The sequence below is a fragment of the Pyrgilauda ruficollis genome, unplaced genomic scaffold, assembly GCF_017590135.1.
Source record: "Pyrgilauda ruficollis isolate IOZ18807 unplaced genomic scaffold, ASM1759013v1 scaffold53, whole genome shotgun sequence".
NCBI lineage: Eukaryota > Metazoa > Chordata > Aves > Passeriformes > Passeridae > Pyrgilauda > Pyrgilauda ruficollis.
The window spans coordinates 4,313,794-4,337,662 of NW_024526933.1; the positions used below are offsets into that span (position 1 = coordinate 4,313,794).

General features: G+C 37.0%; 1 protein-coding gene across 3 annotated transcripts in view; it reads left to right on the top strand.

Annotated features, from left to right (window-relative positions):
* LOC121360694 (transducin-like enhancer protein 1) overlaps positions 1-23,520 on the top strand; it is an 81,386-nt gene extending 57,866 nt beyond the window's left edge. For all 3 annotated transcript variants that reach the window (XM_041480736.1, XM_041480738.1, XM_041480737.1), the window contains 7 exons: positions 227-303; positions 7,749-7,998; positions 9,676-9,923; positions 11,643-11,790; positions 12,196-12,346; positions 12,788-12,864; positions 13,026-23,520. In XM_041480736.1, the coding sequence (XP_041336670.1) occupies positions 227-303; positions 7,749-7,998; positions 9,676-9,923; positions 11,643-11,790; positions 12,196-12,346; positions 12,788-12,864; positions 13,026-13,133 (1,059 nt within the window). In that variant the 3' untranslated portion in view covers positions 13,134-23,520. The remainder of the gene's footprint in view (positions 1-226; positions 304-7,748; positions 7,999-9,675; positions 9,924-11,642; positions 11,791-12,195; positions 12,347-12,787; positions 12,865-13,025) is intronic.
* Positions 23,521-23,869: the final 349 nt, after the last annotated feature.

The window sequence follows — 23,869 nt, forward strand, 5'->3', positions numbered from 1 at the left end:
GCATGATAAATTATTTTCTGCTTTTGTATGAGTGTTTCTATCAAAAGAATGCTCAGGGTAAAGGTCTGGGTTTTGCTCCCCATTGGAGGGTCATGCAGTTATCTGATACTGTGGGTAAACCTACCTTTTGGTTAAATGCATAGTATCTTGGTAGGGAAGAAAAGAGACTTGCTAAGAAATGGATGAGAAATTCCAAGTGTGAGATTAATTCGCTTTTTGTTGTCAGGTTGGGTTTGATCCTCCTCCTCACATGAGAGTACCTGGAATCCCTCCAAATCTAGCAGGGATTCCTGGGGGAAAACCGTAAGTAACTTTTAACATTTTGGTAACATCTGCAATATTTAGAGAGAATGAAGTTATATTTGTCAATGAACAGGGATTTCAAAGAGGATAGTAGCTGGTTGTTTTTAAGAGGGTGTTTTAGACTTCTCTAGGTAAAACCTGCAGCATAAAAGTTCCCAAATGTAGTTGTCATATCCCAAAACAGATGTGTATATGCCTATTTACAAGTTGTTGAAGGTATACTTTAAGGTTTTTTTTATTTCGTTCTCTCTGGGGGAAGTTAAGAGGATGACAAACTAAACGGTAAATAGTGGTAAAGTGTGTTAGATAAAAATATGTTGAAACTAAAATTTGCACTACAACAGGATAAATGTGTATTGCAAACTTGCAGACTCCTTGTCTGGCACTTGTTTTATCAGGCATGGGAGTCTGCAACTGATGACAGCAGGTATCTGGAGCAACAGATTACACACACTTTGCATAATGGAGCAAGCTATTCAGAACTTTTTTCTGAATGCAGCTGGAGAGCAAGAGGATGATGAAGCAGTTATGGAGGACGTGGTGCATAGATGTAGAAGAGTTTCCACAATAAGTTATTTTTATTTAAAAGTTTTGGTTACTGGTGAAGCAGTTATTAAATAAAATGGTTCTGTGATGCTGTGACTTACTGATGTTTCACTAAAATAAGTTCAGCAGCATACATGAAATGTTTCAGTAATTTAGCTTTGTTAGACCATTGACCCTGAACTTAACCAGTGCAGTAGACTCATGAGCATGTGTGACCTCTGGAAACACACAATTAATGTTTAGGTATTTTTGGACAAGTAGTCTATGCGGGTACTAACAGAGAAAATTTAACTCAGCTGTTTTTCTGGAGAGAACGAGGCAGAGAGAACTCCTAACAGTTTTTTCAACACTCTGTTAGAACCTGTTCTTTGTTCACACTTGGCAATCAGTCCTGACTTCTCTTTCGACAGAAACTTGCAATTAGTGTAATTTTTCTCAACCTAGGTGCTTACATAATTTTGAAACTTATTTATCATGTTGAACTTTCTGTGTGAGATATTCATGTTACATAATGTCTATTTACCAATCTACATTCAATTTTTACTTTTGCATTTTTAGGAAACATTTAGAAACTATTACTTCAAGAATGCTAAGTTGTCAGACAGGCTCTGGTGAAAATTATGTACTCGCGCATTTCTGTTTGCTTTGATTTTGGACTAGTGATACCTTCTGATGTTAATCTTGCAAATATCCTTGAAAGGATACCAGATTACAGGCCACAAAAATGTATATTTACTTCTGATCTTTTCCTATAACAATAGGAAAGCAGCAGACTGAGTTTGAAAAGCCATCCTGAATGTGTTTTTGTGGTTATCCACCATGCTTCTGGGAACAGGCTTAGCTCTCTGTTGACAGTGTGAGAAAACTGTTAAATCTTGGATGTACTTAAAATTGGTGGTGTGTTGACAAGATTAGTGAAGTGAGGGCTCAGTGAGTTGGTGTTGTGTACCAAATGTGGTGTATTTAAATTTAGTGCAGTAAGGATCAGGTTTTGTACTCAAAACTCAGACACAGTCTTGCTGACTTCCATAGACTTTGGCATACTTAAATAAAAGGCTTTTGAAAATCGCATAATTGAGTTGCTCTAAGTTTTTACTTCTAAACAAGTATATTCATAAACTTTCAACAGCATATTTCACTGCCTTGCAATATTTTATATTGCAGTCTAGCGAAACCTTTTTTTGTTCAGAAATTTTGTTCACAGAAATTTTCTGTGGCTGAGTTCTAGTTGTTACCCTATTCAAGGACATATGTATACTGCTCTACTTTGTATCCTCATAATTTAGCTGACTTTCTGGGGAGGGATTGGGGGAAACTGTGTGGGTTGCTTGGGTTTTTGTAATGTTTTTACCACTTTATTCGCACTGCTTCATACACTGCCTGCTTTGATAGATACTCCCTAGTTGTCACTTAATTTAATGTGTTCTGCAATGTTTGGGGTTTTTGTGGTAACAAATGTTACTTGTACATTTCTTCTAAAATTACTTCTTTGCTTATCTTAGTGAAGCAAGCCTACAGCTCCATAAACTCATGGAATTGTCTTTCCATTGTCAACTATAAAACATTCTCATGTTTTAGTCTTGATTGGCTAGATGCTCTCTGCTACCTGCAGCATTTACAAGTATCTCACCTACTTCAAGCTTTTCTTCTGTAGTTTCTATAGAGAGCGATATAATCATGCCAACTGGTGGAGTACGCCTTGTTTATTTTCAAAGTCAGCCTTTTTCTTGATTGCCAATATGGTGACGAATTGAATTTGTTTTAATAGATGAGAAGTTTTAGTGTGTCTTTTTGCAAGTGGGACAGAGAATTTTCGAATTGAACTATTGAATCCCCACTCATATGTGTATGCTTTAGGCTGCACATTTTTTATCAAGAGTTATGCTTATACTGTTTTTTCACCCAAGATGAAATTATGTTCCCTTCTTTCTAAAGGACACATACTTCTGATAGCCCCCAGGTTTTCTTAAGCCTTGTATGTTCTGAGGTCTATTAATGACCTGCTTCTTAGAAAAATGTGTAGCCTGTTAAAAACCCACTTGGACATGAACATGTCATGTCTGAGTCCTGAACACTTTTGTTCTGATGCATTTGAACATGCACTGGACTGTAAGTTTTTGGTGTGTTGCTCTAATATTTTTTTTTTTTTATTTTTGCTTTGCATAGTCTTTCTAACAAGTACTTAGCTTTTAGTATTCTACAGCTGCTGAAATAACATTCTTTTGGATTTCTGGTTTATGTGAACCATGTCTTCTAATAGCTGGATTTTGGACTAAATACGAGTTTCAAGATTAATAGTAAGATTTATGTGCATAGTACTGCTTCCCTGGTGTCTAAAATTCTGAATTAGTGGTAGTATTGAGGACAAGTATATTTCTCAGCATGTTTTCCTGGACAGTGAAAAGAGCTGAAAATACATGTTTCTTACTTTAGTAGGAAAGGGAAATTTCAGGTGGTAGTTATTAAATCTTTCTTCTTCTACTTATAAGTTGGCTTTTCACTGTGTTTGTGGAGACGTATACTATACTCTTTTGGAATTGCTTGATTTCAGTTCTGTTCTGTTTTTCAGATCTTCATACTTCTACCATGAATGTACAATGAAGATATTGTAAAGGAAGGCTAATTTTACTGTATTATAGGAGATTAAAGGCTATGTACATCCCTGCCATTTATCTCTGAATAGAATAATTTGGTGACATGTATGAAGACAAAAATTCAGTCATTTCTGTACAAATATGTCTATCCTTATTTCTTGGCATTTTTTCTTTATGATGAAACAACACCCTGAGATGTTCACTGTTTCTTGTGATAACTACAGTTAAAAATGAGCTGGAGTGCAAAGAAAAGCTGAAAGCAAAATGCAGTTGTGAATGGAAGGAACTTTTTGCTTTTGTGTTTTGCTGTCAGCAGTATTGTTCTCCTAGTTAAAGAAGTCTGCTTGAATTGAAGAGATGAAGTGGAAGGTTTTGAGCAATTTTTTTTAAGATATTACTTTAGTAGGCAGGAATTGTGTGCATTTGTACATCAATTTAAATACTTAGAGTAGCTGGCAGGTAGTCTAGTTAATTTGCTATATTCTTGGGTAGTGAATTAATTATCCTGAACTTTCCTCAGCATGTCAGATGATACCTACTTGCTGTATACTTACTTGGAAATTGGAGAATTAAGCTGAGAAACTGGTTTGTATTAGTATCACTTAACCATGTTGCTGTGAATAGGGACTCTGAAGGTTCTCAGTACTGCTTTGACACATGTAAGAGAAGTCTCTGGATGCAGCAATTCAGAAGACTATTTCCATTATTCAGAAATAATATGCTATTTCTCAGAACCCTTCTAAGCAAAAGACACAGAAGTTTGTCTTGTAATTTTTCTTGTCGTAGTATTCTGTTAATATGTATTACTTGATATGTACTTACATTATCTTATATTAAATTTTAATTGCATTTTTATAAGATAATTTCCTTTGTTTGTTGTTAGCCCAACAAGGAAGGACCCTCCTTTGACCAAAGAGGGATAATCATGGAATCCATGATAGGATAGCCATCTTTCATATAGACAGAATGCTCTGACTGAGACAGAAAACTGTGCTAGTCATGAGACTAAGCAGCAGTTTCTGGCATACAGGATCAGTTCTAAAAGAAAAATGGGTGGTCAAGTGGTGCCTCTTAAGAAATCCTGAGCTTTTGGAAACTCAAGAATTTGCCAGATTTTGCTAGTTGTTGACTCCTTTGAGGTTAGATAATGAAAATTCTTGTCATTTTTGAGAATTGAGGCCTGTGAATATGTCTAGTGCACTAAAAATTGAATCTTCTGTAGGTGTGGAACTGTAAGTACAGTCCTTCCCAGAAGCAGCAGGATCTCTCTCATGATGACGAGGAAGCCAAGGGTGCAGCGTTTGAGCTGCAGATGGTCATTTGCACTGCTGATGTCTCCAGTCCTGCATTCTTCTGGAGACAGACACTTTTTTCTTGTACAGGGAGTGTCTGGAGTGTCAGTCTGGCAAAACATGCAAGCCTTTTCAAGGTTAAAAAGTATGGTGTAACAGAAGTTATACCATAACACCTAGCAGAGACGTGTCACTAGACTACCATACCATAAGTATGCTGGCAGTGGTTATGTTAGCATTACATGCAACATACCTGCAAGCAAACAGGAAGACTTACTGTTTTGTGTGCTTGTCTTGGCAGAGGTATTTGGCAAAGTGTAGCCATTTCTTTCTACAGTGGATTGCAGATAAGTTGCACTGTAGAAAAAGCTGTCTTGGCTTGTAAGAAACTATTGCTGGTCTGTTTGTTAGGCCATAAACTCAGTCATCCTGCTTCCTGATCAACCAGTCTTAGAAGCAAATGCTGAAAAAGAGGGACTGCTTCTATGATTAGTATAGCCCCACTTTGAACATAGACATAGTGGTAAAATTCTTCGTGATTAAAAAATACACTGGGTAGGCCTCTAATGTTTCAAAGCATAAAAGTCACTACAGTTCTACAGTAAACAGGAAGGACTTGAAAATTGTTTCTAGTGTTTTCCTCACACCCCATCTCAGCAAGAACTGAGGAGCTCGGTGTATGCACTTAAGCATTTCAAAACAGTAATTATTTAGGCATTTTGGATTGAACAGAACATTTAAGATCTAACCTTCAAATTAAAAAAAAGTCATGGACAAGTAGATTATTAATCTTGGACACGCTGGAAAAAATTGCCTAATATGTGCTTAATTGTTTTGCTTCAGTCCATGATAAAAGGAAGGGCAGGCTGAAACTTCAAAGTTGTACAGTTCTGTGTACTCTTACTGCTAACAAATACTCTGCTACTGACTTTGATCTGGAGCCCAGGATGGGGCAAAGCTTTTCAGCGTCTTAATGCCATGACTCTTTTGTTGGATTCTGTAGGTGAACTGAGCAGTTCAGCCTCAAGCAGACTTGTTGCCACTCCTGTTCTGCTTCCTCTCCTGTCCTGTGTCTGATCTGTTTAGTGATACCTACCTTGGGATTCAAAGGAGGGATTTGTAGGAAATATCTACAATCTTGTCTCTCTTCTTCTTCACAAAAGGGATGAGTTTCTAGTTAAGCCTTTATCATGACTGTAATTCTTCATACAAAAACCCTAGGACAAAAATACTGTGTGCCTTGTGTACATGTAAGGGAGTGAACATTGCACTTTCTTTCTTACCTTACATTTCCCTTTCCTAATATTTCAATGCCAAAAAAGATGTCATCTTTTGCACTTGCCTGTTCTCTATTTCTGTGTACTCTTTGAGTAAGTTTTCTGCTTATATGCCCAAGCAAGAAATATGAATGAGTACAGGAATTGCATACATATGCACTATTCATTTCTCCTCTGTTTAAGAGCAGTTACTGTTTACCAGTTTTTACCTTTCACTTAAGAAAAAACTGTGATATTGCATGGATTGACTGTTTCCAGTCTTAGTTTCTGTATGAAAGAGCTGTGGAGTTCTTTCATATCTCCTCATGTTTTTTCAAAGGAATATCTTATGCCCAGGAGCAGAGCAGATTCAGTGGCTTTGTGATGTCTGTTCCAGAATCAAGCATCTTCCTTGTTCCTTCATTTCAAACTGTGTGGTACTTGGGAACATATAGTAAAATACCTTGAAAATACTAGCTTATTATTCAGGACAGAAGATTTAATAGAAATATCTATTGTTGGGTTCTTGGAAGATGGATGGGATACTAATAGTTGAACTAAAGTGATTGAAGATTTCTGAGGAAGAAAGTAGATTTGGAAAAGAAAGGGAAGTTCTGAACAAAAGAATATATTAGAAAAATAAATGTTTCAGTAGAGTGATGGCATGTTATTAGTGAAAAGAAAAAAAAAAGAATTCTAATCTCTCACTGTTTTTTATCCACCTTGGCTTCTTGAAGGATGCTGTTGATGTAACAAAAGCATCAAAAGCATGAGCTATGGATGCACTTACAACAGAAGTAACAGAAAAAGAGCTCACTAGTGTAGCAAAACCCAGCCTTTTACAGTAGCATTTTCATTAGTAGTTAAAAGAAGCAAAAAAAGAACCCCCCCTGCACCTGAAACCTTTATTAGTTGGTAGTTGTGCCCTTGTCCTTGAGCAGAGCTGACTTACTTTTCAATGACCATGAAAAAATAATTTCATGTACTTTCCCTGAGGAGTGTTTTTATTCAGTGCTAGAATGTCACTTCCTCAACCCTCAGTTTCCACAAACTGGAAATCATGCAATGAATACAAATAAAAGGTATTAATGAAGTGCCAAAAGTACCTGGAAAACTGAGCCTTTCAGGTTTTTCAATGTACGTATTCAAGAAAACATAATTATGAGAAGATGATGATATCCGCTTTCTGATGAAATCTGTGTGCAACCATTTTGTGTTTCTATTTTCTGTTTAAAGCACTACTTGCCATCTGGAGGGAGGGGTATATGAGCACAGGCAGTGGTGATGTTATAGATGAGGTGCAGGAATCGAGCAAAACTTTGGCTTTTGGTACTGCAAGGCAACAGGTGCAAGCTTCATGGAAGGATGAGAGTAGTGCCTGGTGAGGGACTGCTGCTGTAGGACTTGTGGTGATGAGACTTGCAACTGTTACCTAGAAACCGGGGGCTGAAAGGTCTTTTGATTATCTAAGTGGCCAAGGGATAGCAGCCATGACCTTGGTCTGTACGGATGGAATTTAACCTGCTTCCCCATTACACAAATACTTCAGCTGAGTCAAGCTGAAAATTTCAATTGTGAATCTTTGTCTCCATCTGAGGTTTTGTCTGCCTGTATTACTTGGCACTGTAGGTCTGATTTTTGCGAGATAACTGGCGAAGAGCTAAAATTAAAAATACTGTGTTTTTTTCTTGCATTGTAGTTCTGTAATGGCTGATATTTTAAAATGTTTTGTCTTCTCTCTTTCCCTTCCCCAAAAGAGCCTACTCCTTTCATGTTACTGCAGATGGTCAGATGCAGCCAGTTCCTTTCCCTCCTGATGCCCTCATCGGTCCAGGAATCCCTCGCCATGCCCGTCAGATCAACACCCTGAACCACGGGGAAGTTGTGTGTGCAGTCACCATCAGCAACCCCACGAGACACGTGTACACTGGTGGGAAGGGGTGTGTCAAGGTTTGGGACATCAGTCAGCCTGGCAACAAGAGCCCTGTCTCTCAGCTGGACTGCCTGGTAGGTGAACAGGAATTTATGCACAAGGGTAGCTTCTCCTTAGAGACTCAAAAAAAGTCCTTGTTTGGATTTTGTTCATATTAGAAGGAAATAGCAGGCAGATCTGTTACCCGGTGTCCTTTTTTTTTTTTTTTTTTCCAACATACAACAGTGTTACAGAGAACAGTGGTGGCTTGTTTAGTGATAATTATCACTGAGGGTCAGGTAACAGATTAGATCAGATGTCTGAATAGAATGTGAATATCATGTTTTGAATACAATGTAATATTTTTTCCCTTTCTAGTTATGCTGATGATTTTTGTGCATGAGTTTAAAAGGAATGTAGCTTGTCTTATGCAGGGCTGCAGAGATCCTTCCTAGGTCTTTGACTTACACGAGGAGTGAAAACCTCATTTCTGTAAGACGATAGTGGCCACATACTGAAATAATGTGACACGGTACCAAAGGTCACTTAAAGTTGTGCTATGATTTTTGTTCACTATGTTCACTAGTTATACATATAGGCCGGTTATTTTCACATGTGCAGGATACAAAAGGAACTGGTTACAATAGTATAGGTAGCTGAAAAGTTAACTCAAAAAAGCTACTGGCTCAATAAGAGATGCTTCTCACTAGAGGCAGCATAGAGGTTTGTGCAGTGTTAACTGAGAAGACTTAATGTCAAGTACAGCAATATACATTGTAAATGAAAATTCTAGCTTCAGTGTAGATCCAATTAAATGTGGTGGGGTTTTTTACCCTTTATCCTTTCTTTACTGCTATCATTTTGTAATTGCTGAGTAGTAATAGTGAAGTTGAATAGGTATTCTGTTCTGTGGCGGGTATATATATCTGGATGAAGAGCCTTCATTTAAGTCAGGGAGCAGTAATGACTGATTAAGTTAACATATTCACTGCCCTACTTACTGCTCCTTTGCTGCAAATTTAAAAAAAAAATATGTCATAGTAGGAATGCATTTAACTAATTCTTGCAGTATTTTTATCTGTCTTGAGTTACAGATCTTAATCATCAGTTTTGTAAAAAAACTGTTGCCAGTCAAGCAAGGTTGTAATAAGGAACGGTAGAAATGTCTTCTGTCTCTAACTCCTCCACAGTACCTCTCAAATCAACAATAATATCACGAATGAGAGATCAATATGTACAATAAGAATCATGTTGAACAACAAAGGACCAACATATATACAGGACGAATACAGGAATCCTTAATCTTTCAACTTTAATACTGTGAATGCAAAATAGTATTTGAAAGAAAAATTTAGAAATCTGAAGTGCATGTGACTAGAACGACATTTTCGTATAGGGCTGTTAAATGCCAAATGAAAGGTCATTTGCTTTAATATTTCTATTGTTGGTGACCTTCACTGATGGAGTACATTTGCAGAAAAGCAAGCTTACTTTGGCTCTGTTTTTGTGTAATGAGATAGAAAACTTGCCATTTGTCATGTTTGAAACAGAGTAGACTGTGACAACAGGAGTCTGAAGTTTTAATTTCTGCAGCTGCAGTTTCTAATTAGTGATGAGAAGTAGGTGTTTCCAACCTTTTAAGATCTGCTGGCTCCTCTTCAGTACTTCAGTAATGGAAAAAGTACCAAACTGCTTGAAACTTTGATGCAGTCAGAATTATATTAGTGGTCATTACTGGCAGGCACATAACTGAGGTGATTTGTGTTGTACAGAACAGAGATAACTACATCCGCTCCTGTAAATTGCTGCCCGATGGATGCACCCTCATAGTTGGCGGGGAAGCCAGCACATTATCCATATGGGACCTGGCAGCTCCAACTCCTCGTATAAAAGCAGAGCTGACATCCTCAGCACCTGCCTGCTATGCTCTGGCTATCAGCCCTGACTCCAAGGTGTGCTTTTCCTGCTGCAGCGATGGGAACATTGCAGTGTGGGATCTGCACAATCAGACACTGGTCAGGTGAGTTGTTGTTTACAGAAAATTTTAATAGAAGTTACTGTTTGGATAGCTACATAAATATTTATCTCCCTGAATAGGATTTATAACAGCAAAGTAAATAGTGTCTCTTATTCAGAGGAGTGGTTTACACCCAAGTCAGGCAGAAACTGGTTTTGGTAGCTTCAGCCTAGGCTCGGAAGATGTACTCTCAGGGTTTGTCCATAACCTGCTGTAGTCAATGTAAAAGCTCCTGCAGGTCTCTGTTATTTGGGATTGGTCTGCAAGGTTTTTACAAGCAGTGTTCTTGCTGGTTTGTTACCAGTATAGACTGAACATGCCTTCTAGGGAACACTTTGAGGTTTGTTCTTTTCCTTTGTCTTAAGCCTTGTTAAGTAAAAAAGAGTATTTTCAATTCTTATTTAGCGATGATAAGTAGTAAAATTATTCTTACAAATGTGGTTGAAAGGGTGGATCATCTCAGTTCTTTAGGAAAGCAGAGGGGCTTACTATAAGATAAATTTAGTTTATTTACCAAAGCAGTGATGGCTTACAATATTTTGAGAACAGTGAGTCCAATTTGGAAAGGCCATGATACCTTGAAAGTTCTGAACACAAAAACTAAAGAATATGCTTAGTCTGCTGTGTTTCAGTTAAACTTCCTGTATATACATAATAAGCTGAAAATTGCATGCAGAGAGTCATGTTAATGTGCATGCAAATTTTACTTTCTGTTGAACTTTAGGTCAATAAATACGATTTTCATTGTATAAAGTTTTCACTTTGTCATATGCATGCTTAGTCCCTTGTAAAGGTGCACTCTGTGACATCTATCACGTCTGTGAATATCTTGCTTTTTAAATGTTTGCTGTATGTGTTCCCACCACTTGCACACTGATCTTGCTGGTTGATAGCACATGGAATTTTGAGACCAGAGCTACTAAACAAAACATGCCGTGTGACCTTTCTGTGGTAGCTCTTGGTGATTCATACCCTTCCTTCCCAAGCTAGTTGTCTTTTCCCCACCCACCCTCCACCTTTCACACGGATGCACAGGACTTTGAAGCTAATTGCTGAAGAAAAATGCAGGAGCTTCAGAATGCTTTTGCCAAAGGATTAAGAAAAACTTGAGATGACCTTTTGGTTGCTGAAAGCTGAGAGTTGCTAATGAGAAGGTTATAAAACAAACTGGTCCATTTAGATTTTTCTAATCTCTTGCCACAGAGAATGCAACTTTGTGACTCAGCAATACTTATGTTTAACTATCTGGATCTCTGTCTGGATCCCTTTCTATTAGTATATCTGCTTGTTATTTATCTTCTTGACTTGAAGCCAAAGAAAAATACAGAAGCTGTTTTATGAAATCGGAGTTTTTATTCTCTGACCGCTTTTATTTTATCTGCGTTATCCTTAGTGGTTTTAACTGTAGTTAATGGGCTTTAATATTCTCACAAGTGGGTATGGGTTTTTTGGGGGTTTTGTTGTTTTGTTATCTTTTTTCAAAACTTGATAGGAAATATTTTACTTTATTCATCTAACCATGATGTAGATAATTTCTCTAGCACCTGGAAAATGTTTTTTTAATACTGGTATTTAATGCTCAGTGAGAGGGAGGGGCTGATTCTTGCTCATCCTCAGATACAGAACAGATGACACATGTACAGAGTCCAAAACTAACACCACAACAGTGTTTACCTTGAGCTCTGGCAGGAAATCATTATTCAATCTGGTTTGTTTTATCAGGCAATTCCAGGGCCACACAGATGGAGCCAGCTGTATTGACATTTCTAATGATGGTACCAAGCTCTGGACAGGAGGTTTGGATAACACTGTCAGATCCTGGGACTTGAGAGAAGGGAGACAGCTACAACAGCATGATTTCACATCACAGGTAACTAGATTTTGCTACAGCTTATGGCAATATGTGGGATGGGAAGGAAACCCTTAGGATCAAGGGTAAGACTGAGCCCAGCAGAACTGGCAGATTGTTCCCTCTCTTCCTTTTGGCAGCTCCCAACACAATATTTTGAAGCTTTTTTATGTGCTTGGATTACGGAAGAAAATTACAGTCTGACACTACTCTTTTCCTATTTTTCTAAGTTAATATGTAAAAACAGGGGTTATTTAGTTACTTGAATTTTGAACTGCATTTTTGCTATTGAACTATGTAAATTTGCCCTTATCTCTCTCTCTCTCTCTCTCTCTCTCTCTCCCCTTTTCCTAAATAATTTTAACTGCAGAAAAAAATTATCTGTAGGAAAAAAATTAAAAGGTGTAAATATGGTATGATTTTCAGATATTTTCCCTTGGTTATTGTCCTACTGGTGAATGGCTAGCTGTGGGAATGGAGAGCAGCAATGTCGAAGTGCTACATGTAAATAAACCAGACAAGTATCAACTGCACCTTCATGAGAGCTGTGTCTTGTCACTCAAATTTGCTTACTGTGGTAAGTTGCCCTGAACATAGAACTGGAGGTCAGGGTTCTTAATTCATGTTTTGCTGATTAGTTATTTCATAGTCATTAGTTATTACATCTCAGTTTCTTAAGTATCTCTGCTTTATGAATTCAAATGCATAAGTATCTCTGCTTTATGAATTCAAATGCACTTATCTACAAACAGCCATCTGTTTGTCTAGAGGCTGCTGTGGGGATTGATTCATGTGTAAAAAGCTATTTCTGTTTGAAGTTTAGGGATTTCCTAGTATGTAACACACTGCAAACGTGCTGAGCATCCACATTGATTGTAAGCAAAAGTACTGTGTTGATTCGTAGTAAGAGCTTTTATAAGGGAAATTAGTTAACAGATTTTATTGATGTGAATTGAAAACCCAAAATTTGTCAGATGTCTCTTTCATGTTTCTCTAATCCTTCCGGTTTATATTCTAGGTAAATGGTTTGTGAGTACTGGGAAAGATAACCTTCTTAATGCATGGAGAACTCCTTATGGAGCCAGTATCTTCCAGGTGAGGATGATGTTGCTTTTAATGAAAAAGAATAAAACATGCAGAGTTCCAGGAGTGGATTCAGATATCTTCACATATGTGATCTACCTAAAATGAGATGATGAAATGAGGGTAAACAGACTTTTTTTTAATGATGTAATATATTTCTATTTTTCTTCTAGTCCAAAGAATCTTCATCAGTGCTTAGCTGTGACATCTCTGTGGATGATAAGTACATAGTCACTGGCTCTGGAGACAAAAAGGCTACAGTCTATGAAGTTATCTACTGAAAAATATGATGGGGATATTCTTTTAGAGGTTGAACTGGGCCAAAATTGTTTGTAGAAGTAGAAAGGTTTTGAATTTTTGGAAGGAACAAACGTGTTGAGGTTCCAGACCTTGCCATGAAACTACTCCAATTTTTCAAAATAGAAGGCAGCATCCAGCAGTTAAGTATTGGCTACGTGGACCAGACGGAACACAGAGGCAAGATGGACAAATGTAGCCTAGGTTTTTGACATAATTTTTAAAAGCCAAGTCTACTGAAGAATGTTGGAGCCTTTTATTTTTTCTTTTTGTGACCTCATGCAAATTTTTCTCATTGCCTGAATATGGGGGATAAATACCTTTCTGTTCCTTGCAGTTCAAGTTGCATTCTGTCCTGGGTAGAGCAGCAGTGTCTCAGATGAACTTGTTTCCTGGTTTTTCATCTTGTGATATGTTTTTGTATTTTTGTTGAAGGTCAAACATTTGTATAAATTGTAAATATATTTAGTTTACTACAGTAAAGGCTTTAGTACCAACAACCAGTCTTCCCCCTTCCCCCCTCCCTGCTTGCCCTGCTTATTTAAAATTAAAAACCTTTTGGGGATATAAGTACCTTTTTAGAAGCAAAAGCAAACACTATGTATAGTTTGAAAATGGTGTCTTATTCTTTATAACTGTTCTTAGATTTCTTTATCATACTTTAGAGTAGTTGATTTGACATATTAGGATATCAAGTCCAGTAGATATTGTCTTGTTCTACAGAAAACTTAAAGGCAGTTTTGTACTAATTATAGTGTAAATATAAAAATTGAACATTTCATAACGCTGTGCAGTTGAAGTTTATTCTGATGTCCCATGTATATGTTCTTTGGCAGATATGGTAATATGTGCCTGATCATAGCTCATTTGGTCATTTCTCTAGAAGAGGAGGTGACTTCCCTGTCCTTTTTTTTCCCCAGCTGAACAGAATTCATGTAAGACTACATTTCAACTAAGTACATCAGAGCCTTTATTTCTTATATAAGGATGTCTGTGATTAGATAAGTTGCATCCTTCCTGTTTTACAGAGAAGTGGTAGTTAATGACCATTTCCTTTTTAAAGTCTTGTCTATACTTAGATACTCAGGTAAATTTAACTAAATTACCAAAAGTATGAGTTTACAGGGGATTGCTTAAAGACGTTAAATACTTGCAGGGTTGCAAGTGAAGTGAATTAACCTAAACAAAGTTAAACTCGCTTCTTAATTTCTTGTGAGAATACTGACGAAGGAATATTTTGATTTTTAGCTAATCCACTCTACAAATTAATTAGAATTAATTTTCCTGAGTGTCCCATGTTATGCAGGCCTGTAGGCTCTATGTATTCATGCTGAGCAATCTTTGAGTCCTTTCCATTGTCGCATCACTGTGACATCTGTGAAGAGCCATGATAAGCAGCCAGTTACCAAAGCTATGCATCTTCAAGTTTTCTTGGTGTACTTAAGAGCAATGGATGAGGAGAGAATGTGTTCACCTTACTTAACTATTATTTTTTCAGTCTAATGTGTTCTTCCACTGTGTGCTAGACAGCAAATTTTGCTGTTGCACTGGTGAGAGCCGTACATTTCCTACATTCTGTAATTTGGTTATAATTTCTGTTGCTAATGGAGAGTACAGATGAACAGAAGGATATCTTTGAGCAATTAATTTGGATTACACAGACTGGCAGACAGAAGAAGAGCTGCTTTCCCATTTTGCAAGCATTTAATGATGGCCTATATCCCTGCTCTTTCAAAGACGTAGCTAGGAAGAAACAAGCTTGACTGACAGATGTGTTGATTGGACAAGGAATTTTTCATCTGGGGGCAAATTTTATCTAAGTTTCTAGTCTGAAGAGATGCAGGTTTTCTTTTTCAATTCACATGACCATTCTACTGCAACCAAGTTATAACATCTAAAACTGTAATAGCCTTAATGTATTAGCATTCCATTCAGAATGTAAAATATTACCCATTCAGGATAATCTGGTCTCCTAGACTTTTAAAATTAGCTCGTATCAATATGTATCCATATTTATCTTTGTTGATTGCTTAGTTGTTAATTTGTATCTGTATGAAAATGACAGACCAGTTTAGATGGAGGTCATGTGGCTTTCAGACATAGTGGAGCAAAAAGCAGAATCACCAGTCTTTACAAATAATTAAGTATATTTGCTACACTGAAATGCTGGAACTGCTATGCCATTTTTAAAAGAGAAAGTTTTAAAACCAGAGTATTTACAAGATTACTTGATTTTTACGCTTTTCATATTGAAATTTCTCTGAACATCTGGCTCTGGCAGTGATCATTGGCTTTAGCAGCACTGGCAAATTTGCTTTAGTTAGGACCTTTTGGATTTTTGCCAAACTGGTAGCACCTTGGCTTTTACTTTATGGGTATCCCTTCACTGTTCTCTGAAGTCAATATCAGAGGAACCAAGAATGCAAGTGTTCTTACACATCTATATCAATTTAAAAAAATCCCACAAGTGTAATTGGTCTGCTAGATGTTGTGGCATAGGGCTTGCTAGTAAGATCGCACTTATCATTCAGGAGGTTCAAAATCATAGTGTCAGGAAAATCATAAAATACCTTGTTTTCTTGGCTTCTACAATGTGCAGTGTCTCAGAGCAGTTATGGAATCAGAAATTTATGTGTATGAATTTAATCATATTTGTACCATGTATTTCTTGATTGCAATTAAGAAATTCATTCCTTTTTTTCCCCCATCACATCTTTAAGCCTTGAGTCTGAAAATTATTGAATATATCTGAAAGCTTCTGAATGCATCATCCATACTTGTGGATGAGTAGTTCTCTCCATTTGTTGTTTCAGATTTCACTTAATGTTTATAAAATTGTGAGTCTTTTCATTTGTCAGACAGTAAAGCATATTCTACTTGCAGATGTAATTTTTAATGAAAAGATAGATTTGCTGAACTCCTAGCATGTCTGTCTACACAATCACCTAAAAGATATAAAACACATGAAGCTTCAAACTTCTGTAAGTTCTTGTAGCCCTGTGTAAAGTACCGGGTGGAAATAATTGCTTATTGAATGAAGAAACAGACTAACCAAGACCAGCAATAACAGAAAAGGCACTGGGGAAACCATGGAGAAGAGAAGTGCACCAGTAACTATTGTATAGGTAATTAATTTTTTTGTGGGGGTGTCAACTTAAATACAGTCCTAAAAGATTCCTTTGGTTAGCCCCTTTTGGGACAGTCTTTGTGTGCTGGGTGGCCTTCAGTATTCAGAGATGTCTGAATGCCACTCTGGCAAATGCCAGTTCTGGATAGAAGCAGGCAGTCCTTACAAAAGACATTTTGGATGTCAGTGCAAACAATAACCGATGAAGAGGGGATTTGTGGTAATACCAATTCAACTGAACAAAATCCTTTGTCAGCTTTAATATGTATATTTTGTATATGTGCACTTGGTATAACCCTTCATAAATCAGTTGTGCAGAAAATCATTATATCATTGCACACAATGTATTTGTCAGTGTGTCAGACTTTCTTTTTGATTATAACTCCAAGCAACGGTAGTTCCCCATGTTAGCCCACAAGCCACTGGTATCTTGAGAGAGAATTTTCATCTACATTAGTTCTTTCTAACTCATTTGGCATTTCAAAGGCTTTTGTTCCTTTAAGGAAAGAGAGAGCACTAAATGAACATCATTTTCACAGACTGTTAAAACAAGTGTTATTTTTTAATATAAACATTAATGTAGAATCTGTCATCTAGTCTCATACACGCTTCTGTGTGAATGACTGACCATAATTTTTGGGTCACATTTTTACAAGTAGAATTTCGGGAACTTCTAAGTTACTTGAGTAGCTTTAACTCAGATTGACAAACTGATTTTTGGTTTTGGTATTTAATTCTTGATGGGGTTTTTTGTTTGTTTGTTTGTAATTTTGTGAAATGACCGGCCCACTTAGGAGCCCATGGGATTATGTAGTCTAGTTAAAATAGTCTTTCATATATTCTATTACATTGGTGCAATTTTGAGTTGATGGGGAAATTCCACCATTCTATTAATTAAGAAAGGTGGATTTTGAAGTTTTTGGACTAAGGAGGAGTACAGACATCAGATGTCACACTACTGATAAAGTGTTTACCCCTTAAATCTCTTCAGTGGATAATCTGGACTGACTCCAACTCTGCTGTCTCTTTGAAGAATTTTGTTTTTTTCTCCTACCACAAGAACACAGAAAGAATTTGAGAATGTAGGTCTATGTAAGACTTCAGCCAATTAATTCTGTCCTGCCAGACAGACATACTTCATTACATAATGGGGAGCGTGAAACAACTCGGAGTTGAACCTGACAAACACCAGAATGCAGGAGAGTTATGGCAGGGATATTCATGGACAGAATCACTTCAGTTAGAAAAGTTCTCCAAGACAATCTAGTCCAGCCTTTGACTGAACATTACACGTAAACTAAACCATAGCATTATGTGCTGCATCCAATCATTTCTTGAACACCTGTGGGATGGATGACTCTACCACCTCCCTGGACAGCCTGCTCCAATGCTTGACAACTTTATCCATGAGAAAATTCTTCCTGAGATCCTACCTGAAGCTCCCCTGGTTGAGCTTGAAGTTGTGTCCTCTTGTCCTGTGGCTGAGAGGAGAGGCCAAGTGACACCCAGCTTCCTACAACCTCATTTCAGGGAGTTGTAGAGTGATGAAGTCTCCCCTGAACCTTTTCTCCAGTATAAAAAATCCCAGCTTCCTCAGCCACTCCTTAAAAGACTTGTGATCCAAACCCTTCACTAGCTTCTTTGCCCTTCTCTGAACACACCTCAATGTCCTCGTCGTGAGTGGCCTAAAACAGAACGCAGGATCTGAGGTGCAGCCTTTCCAGAGACAGGGAAAATCCTGGCCCTAGTTCTGCTAGCTGCTAGCCACACTACTGCTGACACAAACCGGACACCATTAGCCACCTTGGACACCTAGTCACACTGCAGGACAAGGGAAAACGAGAACATAGAAGCACATGCATTTTAGGTGTAATCTAACATGCAATCTACACAATTCACCCAGAATGCGATTTCAGTCAGAGAGTTCACTGACATCTGTTTCTCTCTAAAGTTGTTCAAAATGTTTCTGCAGTTACTCAAGGACTCTTGAGTTGTGTGTTTGAACTGGAAGTGGACATTTCTTTGATATCCATAAACATCTAGTCATCTCATCCTAAGAGGAAAGGGAGTTAACTCACAGCCAGTTCTCAACATTTACCATTACCTTTTATTTCTGTAGCGCAAGATCTGCTTCCAAGCACTTATAATCCCATTTTCAGCAACATGCTCCCAAGTGTCCCACTGCAGTTTAAGTGCTTAGTGCTATGTGGTAGATTTTGCTAGGAAAACCAGACATGTAAGAACTGGGTGCTTGAAAAATCTGTCCTGTGGGCCTATCTTACTGACATTTCTGAGAAATTTACCCAGCATTTCTGCTCAACTATATAGGAGAGCTCAAACAGTCATTGAAGCATTTTCTAAATAAGCAAAAATGTGTTTTGAACATATTTTAAGCACATGGGTGGGCTTGGGGTTTTTTTTGTTTGGTTTGTGGTTTTTCACTATTTTCTGTTGATTTATTTCCTTTTTTCTTCTGACATTACTTTAAAAAGTATGTATTGAATATAACAAGAAAACATGAAGGGAAATCAGAAGAATGAATAATAGTCTTCAGAGGGCAGAATGTTGCTGAAGATGCAAAGAACCTACTGCTTCTATGATACATTAATTCATGAGAGCTGGATTTCTATTTCCTTGAGTCTAAAAGTGCTGCTCAGAAAACTGAATACCAAAAAATGTCTGTTGTGGGGACAAATGTTAGTTATCATTTTCAAATCTGAGCAGGGTTTTTTATGGGGTTTGGGGTTTTTGCCCTCATGTTTCTTAGATCTAGGTCTCACAGTTCACTCTGAGAAGCTGAACAACAGTCCATGTTCTTTCTGGCTCTATGCTTTGCTATGCATTAATAAGAATTTAGTTGCCTGTTAATGATATATAATATACAGGAAAATCTGATTGAATATTTTAGTGGATAGCTGGCTAATTATATTGGGCAGTGTCCACTGTAATGATTTCCCTTACTAAAGCGAGTACTCAAATATAAGATAACTGCATTATTCTATACTCATACTTTTATAGTTTGTGGAATTCCTGGTTTGACATAGTTGACTCTTCCTAGAAAAAATTCTGTGGTGGCTTCTGAGGTAAAACATAAAATTATGAGATTTTTCCTGACCTATAATTTCACATGTGATTTTGCCCATATTTTGTAAGGTTATGTTGATTCATAGAAGAGATGCTGCAAGGAACTCATTTCTATTGTGTACAGCTTGGCAAGGATTGCCTTTGCTATGTTCACAGCACAAAGGTATCTCTCAAACCCTGTTTCAAAACCCTGTTTTCTGCCAAAAATGAGTTTGAGGTGAAGATAACACATAGTCTAGAGACTAAGCAATCAAACATACTGTTATCATTATCCCTTTTGTATACTCTGTCATTAACACAGAAAATGGAGATGATAGCCTGTAACTGCAAACAATAAATGCTGTTTTTCCTTTGAGCACTGATTTTAATGGCAGTTTAAAGAATTTAACAAGCAGAATGAAGGGGTCATAAATGAAAGTTAACCCACAGCAGTTGGAAACTGAGAAATCCTTGTTACTTTCCTGCTAGTGAGCATAATTTGTTTAAAATAAAATCCATCTGCTCGTTTCACAGTCTTTGTCACACTTCCTTCAGCAATCCACAGTGGATTACCCCCTTTCTTTAAAACCTGTCTGCAATTATGATAAGCTAATAACTCTTATTTTGTGGTTTGCTGTAGCATAAAGTTTTGACCAACAAAGATACCCTTTTTTCTTAAAAAATAGTCAGCTGTGGGGAGTTTTTTGCAGTTGGACACGATTTTTTTAAAATTAGATTTCAAATAAGTATACAATGTGATGGCTTTGCAAATTCAAAGTATTTTCTAATTGTTGATGAATCAGCCAAACACTGCTGTTACGTATGTAAATGTCCTTAATGTCAGCCTGGTTTTTGCACAGCATGCCATGAATGCAACAAAACTTCGGAGTGATTCAACTTTTGTGTCCATATTAAATTTAGTAACTGGAATAAGTTTCCTTTTTCATACAGAAATCAGTTTACTACTGTGCTCCTTTGTGTTTCCTCCTAGATATACATTAGCTCTCTAGAGATGTTTTAATGAGTTATACATACATAACACTTCTAATTTTTCTCTGTTGTTTTTGTTGTTAGATATGTGAGATGTGTATTTCTGAAAGCAGTTGAGTGAATATTCACAAATATATGATATAATTGAATTTTTGAATGTATACTTCAAGAAGTTTATAGACTTGTATAGATAAATCATTGATTTTCGTTTGTCAAATTCAAGATTTTCAAGTCCTGATACTCTTGTATTTTTATCAGTGAATCTGTTAAAGGAAATACTTCTGGATTTTGAATGGTTTTCATTGCTTTTTAAATTTGTTTATGTAGATACTCTTCTTTGTTGAGTACAAGTTATTGACCTGGTATTCTATTTATAATTCTTCCTGGTTCCTCAGTATTTTATCTAGCTGTAACTTATTAAAAACCACAAATATGAAAAGGGGATATTAATGACAAGTGGTTTAAATGTGAGAGTTTCAAAATGCATGTTAGAATATTTCAACACTTTGTTCACTGTAATTTTACATTTTTTCATTACTTAAGTAATTAAAAAAAATCCTTAGGGTTGAATGATAGTAAAATTTTATACATCTCAGTACTAATTTTGTCTCCCAGTGGACAGCAATAATTTAGATGGGATTGTTTTTACTCTACCTAATTTATTCTTGGGCAGGGGGAAGGGGAGAAATATTAACCTTGCAAATTTTGCTAATTATAATAATTTCATAGCTAGTGTTAACTGTTTTTAATAACCTCCATGCCTTCAGAAATTTGTTCTTCTATATTTTGAAGAAAACATACCGATATACAGGGTTCTGTAATAGAATGTGTTTACAGTATTTATCCCCTGGGTTAGCTGTAACAATAAGGGGAAGTACAGTGACAGATACCACTTGCAATAGTTGCTAGTGCAATGTGCCTTTGAATAATTTTCTTTAGTTATTCAATTTTTTTGTAATCTTAAGTGAGGTGAGCAGCTTTAAATCAGTTTCATTTCTATCAAAGTGGATATAATACATTCTTAGAGCTTTACTAATCTTACTAATTTTAAATCTGGAAGATGAATGGTTGCATGGATGGTTTTGAACTGATTTGACTGTTCAGGTTAACTTCTTAGGTTTCAAAACCTGCTAGAGTAGAGGGAAAAATTACCAGTTATATTTGGTTTTTTTTTATTGCTTTCATTTTGTACTATATATCAGTGGGACATTCTTACCACAGTAGGTGTTCTCAGTTTTAATGTTCCCATAGTTTTCTCTGTCTGTTCCATTTGAATTTAGTTTACAAATTATTCCCTTTCCATAGGTGTCTGCTTTGAACCTTAACAAGTATGAAAATAATCAAAATATCACTATTTGATAGAGACACTATATATTTCTCTGTTTCTGATGTGGATATCGTTTAGCAGGGCTTGTCTAGTTAAAAGGCAGTTAAAATAGTAATCACACATGATCTATGTCTAACTGTCATTCCTAGAAAAAGTGATATGTGGTGGTAACAATGCAGAAGGAAAAGAATATGAAATTCAGATAGCAGCTTGAACGATTTACTGTTAGCATGGGGCCCAATAACACTACAAAGCTATAAACTCTGTCTTTCTAGATTGCCCAGTTAGGTGGCAGAGATGCAATTTGTCTTTTCTGAAGCCGCCTGCTGCTAGCTAGCTCCATCTCCTGTCACAGCCTATTAGCTCCCCAAGAAAATTGGTGGGAAATTGCCTGCAGATTGTAGGAAATTGCATCTCCAGACACAGGAAAAAATGTAGGATAGCACAACACTGATCCTCCCAGAGCAGCTATTAATACAGCAAAAACTGACCTTTGGCATGGCGTGAAACGACTTTGCTGAATAAAGACTATATTATGTGTGGTTGAAGGAGGGAAGGAATTATTATCCTAGCTATGCTTGTAGTCAGCCTGTTCCAGGAAGCTTAAGTATGAGCAGCAGGTTTTGCTGCCCCCCAGCTCATCACATTGGAAGGTGGGAGAGGACATTTTGGAGCCTTATACACAAATTTCATTGTACAGATGGGAAAAAAACCCATTATGTACTTAAATGGTGTTAATACATATCAAATTCAAAGGTTTAGTGACAAAGCTGAAAGGTAATTTATGAAGCTAATTGCAAAAATATTAATAGGTACCTCTGCTCAGTTCAGTCTTGGTCAGGCTAGGAACAACTTTTTGGCTATTTAATTCTATTTGTATTATACATTTGATTTTGGAGCAGTTACAATGAAAAGGAACTGATTTGTTCTGTAACTGTGAAATGTAAAAAGTAATGGGATACACATAGATTTTAGCATTAAATTCCTTGCTGCTAGGAAGCTCACTTCTGTCATGTTTAAACCAATTCCTATGTGTTCTTTATGGTGTGATATACAACGAGTTTCACCCTCTGTCATTTCTACTACAGCTACCTTTCTAATTTTGTACTTTACCTCAGTTTTATAGGGCCTTTCAATAAAAGATTCAACTTTTCTGTGAATTCTGAGAGAGGGGGTATGTAGAGTTAGTTTTTTTGCAACATACAAATAAATGCCAGTATTTTCTTTGAGCTTGCAATTGTACTTAGTTGATTCAAAGCCTCCTGAGGAAGATGTGGTTGTGAATCAGAATGGTGTATTGATCAAAAGTGAGTGTGAGGAGGGCGGCAGCAGCAGGGAGAAAAACCATTTTGCAATCAAGAGCATTGCTGTTTTCAAACTCAGACGAGATCTCTTGGTAACTGGCAGCGGCCCAGGGATCTAAGTGAAACCAATAGGTTCATTTCCTGTTGTATTAGTGTCCACTGTTGTAAATGAGCTAGCAGGGCTTAGGAACACTCACACCACTGATTAGAGAAAATTAGCGGCCTGCCTTATGGAGCTGAGGCACAGGCAGCAGGGTAAAAAAGGTATTGCACATAGTTCAAAGCACAGCTGAAGGGGATCAAGAGAATTTCATGTTGTGGGCATCTCTGGACTGCTGTTTTGAATTCTTATGATCATGAATGCACACGTGTCAGTCTGAAATGCTAATTTGTTGAGGCATTGATTTTCTAAATTAGTTAGAGCACCTTTTATGGAAGTTATGCAGTTTAGTGCTGTGTGTCTTTTCTTGTAAAACACAAATACAGGAACAGAAGAGCTGTGGTGCTTGAGCATTTATTCTGTATTTACAATAGCTGTTCATCTTCCAAGGTATTACATATTAATTGCATTCTCAAAATAAACCTTGCAATTTAGTAACAAACTGGGTTTTTTGTATAGTTCAATACATACACTGGATGAGCAAAGAACATTTAGAGGACACAGAAAATCTTCCCTGGCTAATCACTGAATTTGCCTTCTCTTGTAACAAACAGACAAACTAAATTGGGTCATACAGTATTCAGAATTTCATTTCTTCTGGCTGATGGCACTATGCGCACTGTTACCTGCATGCATACTCTGAGGCCAAGCCTGTTATTTTACACAGAGCCACAAGGTAACTAATCATTCTGTATAAAACGCAGAAGCTTTCTTTCCATAAATTCAAACCTGCAAGCTCTTGCTTTCCT